This window comes from Phaseolus vulgaris, chromosome 4, assembly GCF_051622355.1.
Source record: "Phaseolus vulgaris cultivar YP4 chromosome 4, ASM5162235v1, whole genome shotgun sequence".
In the NCBI taxonomy this organism is placed as follows: domain Eukaryota; kingdom Viridiplantae; phylum Streptophyta; class Magnoliopsida; order Fabales; family Fabaceae; genus Phaseolus; species Phaseolus vulgaris.
In genome coordinates, this window is record NC_143501.1 from 25,733,815 (window position 1) to 25,747,411 (window position 13,597).

Below are 13,597 nucleotides of genomic sequence, written 5' to 3' on the forward strand. Positions count from 1 at the left end.
CAGGTAATTAAAGTCATTCAATGCAGTGTCCGTTTCGAGCGTTCAGGTACTATAATGGCTCCCAAGCGTTTCAACGTCTTAAATGCGCTACGTTTTTTAATTGAGTGCGTTACGTTTGTGATTAAAAGCGCTTTAAGGCGCTTTAAATGCTTGGGTAGTTTAAATAGCGCTGAGAATGTTGGGAACGGGGTTGGAAGTTTTGGCAAATTTTCCCAAAATACACTCCAGTTGCTTGCTCTAAGTCGTGAGGCTACGCACAAGGGACTGGAAAAGAGGTTGTTTGCCAGAGCGAGAATACACACACAATACACAGTTCTTTTTACCACCTTCAGAGTGCCATACGCAGTGCTTAGATAGGGAGGTGCACAGTTTTGGTGTTTCTTGCTGGCTGACTTGAGCGTCGGAGTGCAAACGGCCGCTAGGGCGCCTTTTTGTCCTCTTTTTGCAGGAATCCACAGGTAACCAGTGGGAAAGAGTCCCTAGCTGACGGTTGAGGTCGCGCACAAAGACATCACAGGTCAACCGGACGGAACAGTTATCAAAGGTTATCAAGAACAAAGAAAAAAGCACAAAGAGTGAAGGTGGCAACTGAGAGTTGGCGCACTACAACATTTTTTACTTTAGGCAACGCTAAAATAGACCACATGTATAAAAGTGTTGCCTAAACATAGTAGAGCCCACGTTTTATAAATGTAGCTTAAAAATTATAAAAAACCACGCCTATGAAACCGTTGATATTTTAGGCCATGGTTTTAAAACCGTTAACCCTTTAGACCACGTTTATTTACGTGTGGCCATTTGATTTAAAAAAAGTTAAAATAAAATATAAACCAAATGGGAAACTCTTTTCGTATTATTCCCTCTCAAGTGAAAACTTACGTCTTCACCTTCAGTATTGCATTTCCCGCTCTGGTTTCACACTCCGACGAGCCCCTTCTTCTCCCCAAATTCCAGCGCCTTCTTCTCCCCAAATTTCATCACCTTCTTCTTTGTTTTGCGTGCGTTCTTCTTCACAAATTCTGGACTTGGCTGGTGTGCGCTGGAAACCCTAGGTCAGACGAAGTTCTTCGCGGTGAGGAGGTAGAGGGTTTCGATGAAATTGGTGACCACTCGAGCCAAACGAAGTTGTTCGTGGTGAGGAGGTAGAGTGTTCGCCGTTTGCAGTGAAACCCTAAAGGTTAGTGATTTCTTTGACTCGTTTTTTGTTTTTTTACCCAATATTTTCTTCTACCACTTTACCTATTTGCATACTTAGTTTTAGTCTTAATGTGTGAAATCTAGATGTGCTTCAGCAGGGACAGGTTATAGCTTCCAAGACTTATTGATTTTTTCACCAGGTCTTTTTCTGAATACTGGCCGAACTGTGGTAAAATGACATCTAAAAAATTTAATCATACGAATCTTCTGCATTTCTAAGGACATAATGACCTCAGTTTGGTGCTGAATTTTGGGAGTGTTTTGGACTTGTACTTGAATATGTAAAAGGGGGATCGGAAGCGAGCAATGGAAGTAGATTTAGAGGACAACCGTTCGACGTATAGATAGTTGCACACAAAATTGAATTGAGTTTGCTAGGAAGTAGGAAATATATGTATATCTAAAGGAAAACCTTTGCAGTTTATAGACTGCACTTAGTGGTTTCTGTTTCAGGTGACAGAGGCGAACCAAAGTCTATATTAGGAAAGACCCCAGGAGGCCTCTCCGGAGGCTCAATTGAAAGTAATTGGGTTGAATCACCCACAACATCCGCCCGTCCATAATGAGGTTCGGCCCTAAATTTGAGACATTATCAAATTCAAATTAGCAATATGCCTATCCTCATTCATAATGACAAACGTTAATGACATTATCAAACTCGGAATTTTAAGGATTAATTTGATAATTCAAAATATATTCTATTTTTAATGTGTACAAAGCATAGAGTGAACTATTACGTTTCATCCCGATCTAAGACATCTGTCACTGTATTGTAATGCTCGAGTATTTTGTGGCAATTTTTTTCTTTATAAAAACAGAAAGAATGTGTACTTGTGTGTTACCCAACAAGCAGTAGACACATACTTCTATATGGACTAAACCATTTAGATGCATCAAAGGCTTTTTTAGATTAGATAAAGGATGGATATACTCTTTACATTCAGTTTTTCATCTAGTTAGTAGTTGAAAAGAATGTTCTTACTCGTAATAAGTTTCTTCATCTACAACTATATCCCAGCTCTCACCAGTTGTGCTATTTCCATACTTATGGACTTTCCTGTTACAGACGAAAGCAAAACCAATCACCAATACGGCATACAGAATAAAAAGCTGAGGCATGGGATACGTATCTATTTTTTTTTTATCAGCAGGGATACATATCTATTTAACACTAAGAGCATTTTTAAACTGTTGCCATGAACAAATAATTCAACTAATCATATTTAAGTAAGCTTTAGATACCATACCCATTTCCAAAGTGTTCTTCTCCCAGGTTGTTGACCAACCTTGTAACAGAAAACCATGTTAGCAAGCATATAAAAGCAGGAGAAAAAGAGAGAAACCCAGCAAACAGTTCGATGCAGCTGCTTTCACTTGAAATATGAACTTATTGGGGAAAAAAACTCATCTCCAGAAAGAGAAGACCAATTTCCGGACCCAAGATTTGTTTGAACAAACTTCTTTATAAGCATTTGTAGGAGAAAAAAAAATCAGAAGAACTTTTCCACAAACTCAAATTAGTTTATGCGCAAGCTGATTTGTAGAAGTTCTTTCATATAACTTTTCTAAATTTTTATTTTGCACAAGTTAATTTTAAGTTACGAAAAAGCACATTTCACTTTTTTTTTATTTCCTATAACTTATAAGTTGCATGATTGATTTTGGCATGTGAAATCTTCAAACCTTGGTAGGTGTCACTGCTATTGTTGTAGAATATATGTGGTACTCTTGCCTAACTACTGCATAGTAGATAGAATCTGTTTTTGGGTAATTTGTTGGTGAGATTTTTATTTGTATCTTAGGTGGAAAATCTGTACTTTGGCCTTCGTTATTGGCTAATGTAGATTGACTTGATTTTCTTTGTAAAAGGGTTAAATAAATTGAATAGTATGAGTGGGATGGGAGGTTATGATTAAGTGAAGGAAAGGTCCTAGGTGTGAATAGGGAAGTTAGGTCACGTGTATCCTTACAAAACTTTTCTGAGACAACAACTGGTTTTCTTAACAATAAAACTGTACCCATCACTAACCCCATAGGCTAAGACAATATCCTTACAAAATTCTTCTAAGACAGCAACTGCACACAAATTAATCAAGGGCTTTATCATCATTTGGCTTCACAAATTCATATATATATATATATATATATATGTTAATTATATGTATTCATGGTGGCGTCTCGTGAGGTGATTTGCCTTTAAGGGGACTGGTGGGTCACATCCCACGTGATGGCTTAATGCCAAAGATCATTTGAAACCATATTCTACACGTTTTTTCCCCTAATTTACTTATATATTTATGCAGGAACCAAACACCAAGACCAATCACTATTGATCTTTTCCTTGACTTGTGGTTGAAATATGAGTTAGCATTGATCACTCAAATTTGATGATTCCCTTTTAAACTGTTTACTGGTATGTCTCAGTCTACTTCATTCACATAAATAATGACATTTCATCTTATATGTATTAAATTTTATTTTACTTTTTGTGATTTTTTCCATTTTTCAAATGCAGATATTTCTTTGAGGTTGAAATTAGAGTGCAGGTACAATTCTGTGTATTGCAATTTATTTTATTGCAATTTTGTATTTGCAGAAAAATTACGATTTATTTTATTGCAATTTTGGTCTCCATTTTATTCCTTTGTATGTGATCTTGCTCTTTGTTTTTTTTATTATTTTAGTCTTTAATTTTTTAATGAATTTCGTCTTAATTTTGCATAATTTTTTGGTTAGTACTCTTTGGATGATTATCATAGTTGAACTTGCAGTTTTGGGCCAAAAGTGAAGTTGGGCTTACATGTTTGCAGAGGAGGGATTTCTTTTTGCACTCCTATGCTTTCCTCCTACACTCCAGAGGGGTGTGTGAAAGACAAAACTAACCTTAGACATCCCTGTTTTTATTTCTTCTCTCTCCACTTCCCCTGTCTTGTTAGTTCTCCCTTGTGATCCAGGATTTTCCTAACTTGTAGAATTTGAAAATGTTTTTTAGGAAGAGTTGCTTCCGTATATTGTAAGTCTATTCTAAATTGTACAACATAAAACTTTTTTTTTTTTTAATTTTTAATTTTTTATTGTAAAATTCAGAAGTTATTTTAGAAGTCTAATGTAAATTATATAATTTAAAAGTCATTTAGTTTTATTTCAAATTGTATAATTTAAAAGATATCTTTTATTATACAATCCGAAAATGATTTTGATTGAGAAGCCTAATTTGAATTGAACAAGTTTTCGTGTAAGAAGGTAAAAAATAAAATTTTAATTTTTATGGAAGTGCACAAAATAAAAAACATATATGCAGAGGCAATAGCAGGCCAACTGAAGTCACATGCCATGAGAGCACCCCTTACCTTTTTTTGGCTAATTTTCCCTGCACCAGATCAAACTACACAAAATGTGTTGTATATTTTGAACAAATCTTTACAAATAGACTATAAAATTTGTTTCCATTGTATGTATAGGCAAGATTTTGATAAGACGTATAATTGTAAATAACAAACAACAGTGTCTCTGAATATATATCTAAAATTTTGTGCGGAAAGATTTTTTGTTTGAGTATCCTGTGACTGTGGCTTAGTTATATGTATTTTGTTAGTTTTGAACTTTATTATAATTATAAATATGAAGTTGATATTATTAAAAAAAATGCATTTATGTGTATGCATATTGAGTTTTTAATGGTTTGGGATGTTTACAGGACGCACCCTGCCAACTCCAAAAACATCCACCGTGGAGGTTGGGCCAAACGTTTCTTGCTTATCCAAAAAAGAAGAGGTTACATTGTTGATTAATTATAATATTCATATTATTATCTTGTATTTTTAATTATTCAAACTTTAGATTTAATTTTTAAGGAAAATAAAGTTTAACCATAAGTAACAATTGATTTGGGTCAGTCTTTAGGTTTAACGTGTTTCCTTATATTTCTTTTATAAATGTTAATTATGCTTTGAGATTCATTTATTTGTTACCATCTTCTCTCACCAACAAACATACTAGCTATTCTTCCAAGAATTTCACTTGCTACCTCCAAGTCAAGTTTTGTAACTTGTAATTAATTCATATTAAATTGGAAGAGAACAAGTATTTATTTTCTTTTATTCTTATTATTCTTCAAACTTATTAATTATTTTTTATCTATTAGATTAAAGATGGTGGACAAAGAGTGGACTAAATTTCCAAGATTTAGTAAAGAGTATATCAATGGTGTTGAGTTATTTTTAGATTTTGCATACAGTAGTGGAAGAGCTCAAGGGAATGAGATTTTATGCCCTTGTTCTAAGTGTAGAAATTGTTGTTGGGCAAGAAGAGATGTGGTCTATGATCATTTAATAGCTATAGGCTTTTTAAAAGGATATAAGATTTGGGTAAACCATGGGGAGGAAATATCATCATTGCCTATTGTAAATGATGATGACATGGAAGATGATATTGACGGCTTATTGCATGATACATTTAGAAATGTGATAGAAGAAAATGGTGGAAATGATGGTCCTAACGAGGAAGCAAAAAAATTCTACAATTTGATTAATGAGGCAAAACAAGAGTTATACCCTGGATGCCAAACTTTCTCCACTCTTTCTTTCATAATTCGATTGTATCTTTTGAAATGTCTTCATGGCTGGAGCAATGCCTCATTTTCTGACCTATTACAGTTATTGAAAGAAGCCATGCCGAATTTAAACATTCCTGAATATTTTAATAAAACAAAGGCCATGATTAAAGATTTAGGCCTTGATTATAAGAAGATTCATGCATGTCCAAATGATTGCATGTTATATTGGAAGGAGCATGAGACTGACAATTTTTGTGAAAAGTGTAAAGTTTCAAGGTGGAAGGAATCTTGTGATGTAAATTTTGAGTTACAACAACAAAATGAACAAAAAGTGCCTGCAAAAATTTTGAGGCACTTTCCATTAATTCCTAGACTTCAAAGGCTATTTATGTGCTCAAACACTGCAGAGTCAATGAGATGGCATGAAGAAGAGCGGTCAAAAGATGGTAAATTGAGACACCCTGCTGATGGTGAAGCTTGGAAAGACTTTGATAGACTCCATCCTATTTTTTCTTCTGAGACACGAAATGTAAGACTTGGTCTAACAAGTGATGGATTCAATCCATTTAGGACTATGAGTATATCACATAGTACTTGGCCAATCATGACGGTGGTGTACAATTTTCCACCATGGTTATGCATGAAACCCGAATACACAATGTTGTCACTATTAATTCCTGGACCACAATCACCGGGAAATGATATTGATGTTTACTTGCAACCATTAATTGAGGAATTAAAGTGATGGAGATCAAGCTCAAGAGAACATGGAGGCCACTCACCAAGCTCAAGAAGAGGTGGAGGCACAAATGGAGGACGCCCATGGAGGTCAAAGTCCACCTCAAAGGATTACAAGAAGCATGTTTAAAGCTTTGGGAGCTAGAGGACATTTATTTTCTCTTTTTGTAGTTTCTTTAGTTGAAGGTGCTTAGAGGGAAACTTTAGAAACCTCTTTTGTTATAGCATCTTTTAGGTTTTAGTTAGGAGCTTTGGGGGGGTGTATTAGTAGATAGGTGTAGGAGTAGAATAGGGGGTGCCAAAGTGAAGGAAAGGATCACACCTTCCTTGCTTTGCAAATTAGCGCCGGTTCTAGTTTGATTTGGGAGGGAATTTTGAATTGTTTTAGCTTTCATTTTCAGCACCTTAGGCTATAAATAGAGGTGCCTTCCTTGTAAAATTCAGATTTGAATTTATCTAAAGAAACTATACTCAAAATTGGAGTGAGCATTTGGAGAGCTTTTGAGCTTCTACTCTAGTCTTATCTTGAAGGACCATGGTTTCCTCAAGTGGCGGCTTGCACACTCATCTAGGAGCATCCATACTTCTAGTGGCGTGATCATCCAACCATTCTTCCATCTTCATGAGCATTCTCTTCTCCTTCCTTTCTTCTTCTTCAATTGTTCATGTTGCCTTGTGTTTGAGTTGTTTTTTAGTTTCGGTTCTTCCAATTTCCAGCACCTATATTCTGTTTTGTTTCTTAATTCTGTTCGGTACAATTGATTGTGGTTTAATTCTGTTCGGTCTTCTCTTTTTAAAATTCCTTTGTTGATTCAATTTGACAATATTTGGTTCATCCAAATGAGTTTGGGATTTGGTACTTGTTATTGGTGAGTTCTTGACTTAGAACCATGATCCAACTTCTAAGAAAGTGCCTCTATATTTTCCAGCTCAAGGTGATTTCTAAAAGTGTCAAGAATCTTGTTCTATGTGGCTATTGGAATCACATCATAAAGGAATTATGGGAAATGGGTGTAGAAACATATGATGTGTCAAGAGATCAAAAATTTCAAATGCATGCAGCTCTTTTATGGACTATCAGTGACTACCCTGCATATGCTATGTTGTCAGGTTGGAGCACTAAAGGAAGGTTGGCATGTTCATGTTTCAATTATGACACTCATTCATCTTACTTGAGACACAGTCATAAGATGTGTTATATGAATCATCGTGTCTTTTTACCAGCAAATCATGCATGGAGACTTAATAAAAAGTCCTTTAATGGAAAGAAAGAGCTTGGGTCTGCACCAACTATGTTAGAAGGGATTGAAATCCTAGAAATCTTAAAGGATTTCAACAATGATTTTGGAAAGAATAAAAAAAAAAAAAGATGGCCCGTGGAAGAAGAGATCAATCTTTTTTGAGTTGCCCTATTGGTCACAAAATAAATTACGACACAATCTTGATGTAATGCACATTGAGAAAAACATATGTGATAACATTATTGGAACTCTTTTGGACATTCAAGGAAAGACAAAGGATCATGTTAATGCACGCTATGATTTACAGGATATGGGAATTAGAAAGAATCTTCATCCTAAGGAGATTGATGAAGGTCGTGTACAATTTGCAAGATCTTGTTTTTCAATGAATGCACATGAAAAGTCAATTTTTTGTGGTGTTTTAAAGGCTGCCAAATTACCGGATGGGATTGCATCAAATATTTCAAAGTGTGTGAATGTTAGTGAAAAGAAAATTAGTGGTTACAAGAGTCATGATGCACATTTCATGCTACACTACTTGTTACAAGTTCCTATAAGAAGCATAATGCCTCATGTAGTGGCTAACCCTTTAATTCATTTGGGGTCCTTTTTTCGCTCTTTGTGTCAAAAAGTTATCCAGTTGCATGATTTGGATTTCTTAGAAGCTGATATTGCAGAAGTACTTTGTCAGATGGAGACAATATTTCCTCATAGTTTTTTTGACATAATGGTTCACTTGCCTATCCATCTAGCAAATGAAGTAAGGTTAGGTGGGCCGGTGCAATTTCGATGGATGTATCCAATTGAGAGATATTTGTGCAGACTTAAAAGTTATGTTCGAAATAAAGCTTATCCAGAAGGTTCTATTGCTGAAGGGTATTTAGCAGAAGAAGCTTTGACACTTTGTTCAAGATATTTGCATAAAGGCGTAGATACAAGGCTGAATAGAAAAGGGAGAAATTATGATGATAATGATTTATGTGATGTATATTTGTGTGATTACTTTTCAAGTAGCGGTCGTCCTTTGGGGGGGAAAAAAAGGTAAACCATTTTCTTTGGATTTTAAATCTAAAGATCAAGCACATCGATACCTTTTATTCAATTGTGACGAACTAGACATATACATCAGGTATGATAATAGTTTTTTTTTTCATTGTCTCATTTATAAATTATAATTCAAATCACTAACAAAGTGTGTTTTTATTTATAGAGAGTATGATGAGATTTTAAATAGGAAGACTAAAAGAAGAAAGTGGATTAAGGCCAAGAACCAAAGTCAAGATTTTAGTGAATGGTTCAAAGATAGAGCCATGAAAGATGACGTATCACTTCAACTTAGAGAATTCTCTTGTGGTCCTAATAATGTTGCAAAGAGATTTTCAGGTTACCTCATCAATGGTTATAGATTTCATACTACAAAGAGAGATGCAACACACAAAACTCAAAATTCTGGTGTAACTTTGGTTTCATTGACTCCAAGTTATGCAAGTTCTAAGGATGAAAATCCTAGGATAGAACCTGTCACTTATTATGGGGCAATCAAAGACATAATTGAGTTAGATTATTATGGTCATTTCAAATTTGTGATGTTTAAGTGTGATTGGTTTGAGAGTGGTGAAGACAAATATGGACTTACATGTGTCTACTTTAACAAAAAATGTTACCAAAATGACCCCTTTCTGTTGGCTTCTCAAGTTCACCAATGTTTTTATGTTCAAGATCCTTTTGACATAAATAGACACTATGTTTTGAAGACAGTTCCAAGAGACTTATTCAATATGGGTGACCAATCACAACTAAATGCTTCTGATAATGATGATGAACTCAATTGGGTTAGGGAAGATATGCCTGTCACTATAGCTGAGAAACCTTCTAAACATTTGGAGAAAAATTATTCTGATGATCTTGATTTTGATGACACTTTGTTTGACTACATGGATTAAGAGGAGGATTGTTAATGTTGATAGGAGGATTGTTCAACACTTTCAAATATGCATTCAAAAACTAAACTTTACTTTGTAAATACCACCTTCTCTTACATATTTAAATTTCCTGTTATATTCTATATCTACCTTCTCTTACATATTCAATTGTAAAAATGCATGCGTAGATAAACCAGCGGTTGGATCAAAGTTTGAAACTAGAGGAGATTGACCATATTGAAGACAAAGTGTTTGCCTTTTAGTTAGTACAGGTTTGAAATGCAAAATTTATATTTTATTGTTTCATATGTACTATTATCTACTAATGTTACACCTTTGTTGTTTGATTGTCCTTCATATAACATGTTAATAAGATGACTAATTATGTTTTTTGCTTAACTTCCATGGTGCTATATCAAATTATTTTTTTCAGATAATGAATATGGAAGCAAACTTAAAACGACAGATGAAAGCTCAAGACAAGATTCAAATGAGTGCTGCAAATTTGGAACTTCCTCAAGTAAAATCAAGCAAAGAATTGCTAGGGAAAATGCAAATCAAACCTGAAAAAATGACAAACAAAGAATGTACCACTGCACCCACTATTGCTGCCCAAAGACAAGTGTACTTGCCTAATCTCAAGGTCAGTGACATGACAAATTTGGACAGGAGGTTTAATTCAACAAAACAAAATGTTGCAGTTGCAGGCTCTGTTCAACATAAAATTCATAGTCAAAACAAACTCCGATTGGAAGAATTGACATCTAAGAGCATCGGACATAGACAACTCCAAGAACCAAACCGAAAACTCATGAAAAAGGCAGCAATTGCAAATGATAAGTCAAAGGAAAGGCTACAAGAACTTGAAAGAGCATTCACTCAACTTAGTAATTCTAATGCCAATGAACAACTCAAGCAGCAAAAGGCAGTCTCACAAGAGGAGAATTCTAAGAAAAGACAATTGCATATGAAATCAGTACAAGCTGAAGTTGATAGTTCAAAGGTAAAAGGTCAACTTAAAAAAAAGACGAGAATGATGGATGACAATGAAAAATCTAAGGAGAGAGAAGTGATTGAAGATGTTGAATCAATGACAAAACAACAAGATGCTCCTAGTAAGTCACAAACAAAATTTTGTCCATCAATGTCAATAGATCAATTTCTTAAAGAAAATGGAAACAATGAAGATGAAGAAGAAAATGTTCAAAATGGAAGTGAGGATGAAGAACAATATGTTGGAGAAGAAAATGCATACCAAGATGAAGATGTTGAAGTGAATATGATAGAAGGTAAATGTTTTATTATTACAAGTTGACATTTTGTTTTCATATTTATGTCTTCTTTTTAATATTTTATTTAATAAGTTCAATGTTAAAATAGGAACAATTAAGAAAAAAACGCGAGGACCAACTCAATGTTTAGCAATACATGGAAGATCTACTCAAGAGCGTCCAGAAGTTATCTTAGACAGTGATGGAGAACCAATTGGTCCCACTGACAAGATTGTAACTGACTTAAGTTATTTCCTTGGCACGATAGCTAGGAATTCCACCTTTTGGCCATTGATTTACACAAATTTCAAAGCTTTGTTGAATGATAAAGATAAAAAGGCTCGTATATGGACATATGTTATGGTATGAAAAATAATTTTATATTCATTTATTGATCAAATATTTATGAAAATACAATCACTCTAATGCTCTTTTTTGTAGGAAAAGTTCATCATTAGTGATAAAGGAGAGAAAGCGATATTTACTCGCATAAATGATGCATGGAGACGCTACAAGAGTTTTATAAAAAAAAGACACTTTTTAAAGTACTCCACATTGAAGGATCGCCTCAAGCATCGTCCATTATTCATTTTTGAAGATCATTTCAAACAATTGTTGAAATATTGGAACACTAGCACTATGAAGGTTAGATAATTTAAAGTCTAATTATTTTAAAATTTCATTATTATATAAATTCATTGTTATTTTTATCTTATTACAATGTAGAGAATTAGTGAGCAAAATGTTGCAAATAGGGCACAACAAAAGTACATTCATCGCATGGGACCAACCAATTTTGCTAGAATTCATGCTGAATTAGTAAGATACTTCTAATTATGTTTGAATATTTTAAGTCCAAACAAAAACATTCTATTACTTTTTTGTTATTGTTTTTTAATATGTAATTGTTGTAGCATGCCAAGAAAAATGTAGGAGAAAAAGTTACCCAAGCTGAAATGTTTATTACAACTCGTCAACGTCGAGAAGGCCGAAGAGGAAAAGAAATGGATGAAGAAACATATAATATCATTGTAAGTTTACAAATATTTATGATGTACATATAAATATATTCTTTTTAATAATTAAAGTTCATTGTCTTTTATTAGACTAAGCTTCAAGGTTCTATAGAAAACTCAAGTGAATCTGCGGAACAAGCATTTCAATCAATATTTGGTAAAGAGAAACCGGGGAGAGTACGATGTTATGGAAAGACTATGACACCATCAACATTAAGAAAAAAGGAAGAAATTCTTGCTATAAGAAATGAACATGCAAATGAAGTGAGTGGCATGGCTAAGAAAATTGAAGTTTTAGAGGAAATGGTAAAATTTGTGGTAAAGCAGCAAAATCCAGATTTAGAAGAGGATGACATAAATAATATGATGACACGTGTTTTAAATAAAGAAAGTAGTGGAGTGGGGCTACATTCATCTGCATCCACTCATGATCCTCATTATGAGCAGTTATATATAATTGAAAATTGTTTACTGGACTTTGAGAAATATTTTCAAGTTACACATGAAATTACTTTGATTTGTGATGTTGGAGGAGTACATTAAGTTACTGTTTTGTCCTTAAGTTTCGTTTTTTTCATACATAATCATAATCATATTGGAATTTCAATCATGTTAATAAGTTTAGTGATATGGATTGGAATATGTGGTGCTCTTGATTTTGTGTTGTAAACACATACATGCAATTGTCTAGTGTTACATCAAAGTGTAATGGATTTGATTAAGACATGTTATTAACTATTTATACAATTATATTTTGGTAGTTGTTATATTTATTTTGTTTGAATTAGATTTAATTAGTATATATTTATGTATTTTTTGCAGCTTGAAGGCAATGAAGACTATGAAGACAAACTTGAACAAGAATGAACTTATTGATATGTAGTAAAGAAACAATAGAGTATGTTTTTTTAACTACGTTAGTAGTTTTAACTTTGAAGACATGATTGTTATCAATATACTTTAAAAAAGTTTTTGATTATGTAGTTGGAACACATATATTTAAATATGTGAGATTTCTTGTTGAGATATTTCAATACATATTATCCTTCAATATTTATTCTTGTTATCTTGAACCTTTATATAAGTAATTCTTCTAAAATTAAAGAAATGTATTGTTGTTTTTGTCAATACTTTAAGCAACGCTTTTAAAGTTGTGGCTGTTATCAAGGTTTTAAGCAACGGTTTTAAAGTTGTTGTCTTTATAAAAACCGTGGCCTATTACCAACAGCCACGCTCACCTAGACCACGGCTAAAAAACCGTTGCCTAAACCTTATGCCACGGTTTTAATGCTTTAGACCACGGTTTTATGCTGTTGCCTAAAGTAATAATTGTTGTAGTGGCGGTTCAGTCGTCCAATTCGAGAGGCACAACTTTTTCGTCGACGACATGGTGGGTAGGGTCAAAGTTGGAAACATTGATTCCCGGGTTCTTCCAAAACTCTTATATTCCGTCCGGTTGACCGGGACGTCTTCGTGCGCGACCTCAACCGTCAGCTAGGGACTCCTTCCCACTGGTGACCTGTGGATTCCTGCAAAAAAGAGGACAAGGAGGCGCCCTAGCGGCCGTTTGCATTACGACGCTCAAGTCAGCCAGCAAGAAACACCAAAACTGTTCACCTACGTCTCTGAGCACCGCGTATGGCACTCTGAAGGTGAT

General features: G+C 34.2%; 2 protein-coding genes, 1 long non-coding RNA gene and 1 pseudogene across 7 annotated transcripts; 3 read left to right on the plus strand and 1 right to left on the minus strand.

The window, feature by feature from the left end:
• Nucleotides 1-845: 845 nt before the first annotated feature.
• On the plus strand, nt 846-12,913 carry LOC137817548 (uncharacterized). 5 transcript variants are annotated; one of them, XM_090301080.1, is made up of 12 exons: nt 846-1,177; nt 1,296-1,764; nt 3,501-3,610; nt 3,713-3,743; nt 4,895-4,971; nt 9,842-9,925; nt 10,087-10,942; nt 11,034-11,287; nt 11,366-11,569; nt 11,651-11,743; nt 11,839-11,955; nt 12,763-12,913. In XM_090301080.1, exons 7-12 carry the CDS (start codon nt 10,090-10,092, stop codon nt 12,805-12,807), a joined length of 1,566 nt encoding a protein of 521 aa, XP_090157206.1. In that variant the 5' UTR covers nt 846-1,177; nt 1,296-1,764; nt 3,501-3,610; nt 3,713-3,743; nt 4,895-4,971; nt 9,842-9,925; nt 10,087-10,089; the 3' UTR covers nt 12,808-12,913. The 5 variants fall into 5 exon arrangements, 4 of the variants coding, with proteins under 4 accessions (XP_090157206.1, XP_090157207.1, XP_090157205.1 ...); XM_090301081.1 differs by having other exon boundaries at nt 1,618-1,764; XM_090301079.1 differs by having other exon boundaries at nt 1,651-1,764.
• Nucleotides 1,638-2,533, minus strand: LOC137817549 (uncharacterized). Its single transcript, XR_011081984.2, has 3 exons — nt 2,445-2,533; nt 2,180-2,254; nt 1,638-1,772 (listed from the first exon to the last, which is right to left on the minus strand). It is a non-coding gene; the product is annotated as an uncharacterized LOC137817549 (long non-coding RNA).
• On the plus strand, nt 5,349-6,497 carry LOC137817546 (uncharacterized). The gene has a single exon (XM_068620834.1). The coding sequence runs from the start codon at nt 5,349-5,351 to the stop codon at nt 6,495-6,497; it is 1,149 nt and encodes a 382-aa protein (XP_068476935.1).
• On the plus strand, nt 6,495-9,798 carry LOC150027980 (uncharacterized; annotated as a pseudogene).
• Nucleotides 12,914-13,597: the final 684 nt, after the last annotated feature.

Bases quoted from the DNA above. Each gene is read 5' to 3' on its own strand.
- LOC137817546 (XM_068620834.1), top strand. From the start codon at position 5,349: ATGGTGGACAAAGAGTGGACTAAATTTCCAAGATTTAGTAAAGAGTAT.
- LOC137817548 (XM_090301080.1), top strand. From the start codon at position 10,090: ATGAATATGGAAGCAAACTTAAAACGACAGATGAAAGCTCAAGACAAG. The intron at 11,288-11,365 runs GTATGAAAAATA...TCTTTTTTGTAG, and splicing joins GTATATGGACATATGTTATG to GAAAAGTTCATCATTAGTGA. The intron at 11,744-11,838 runs GTAAGATACTTC...TAATTGTTGTAG, and splicing joins CTAGAATTCATGCTGAATTA to CATGCCAAGAAAAATGTAGG.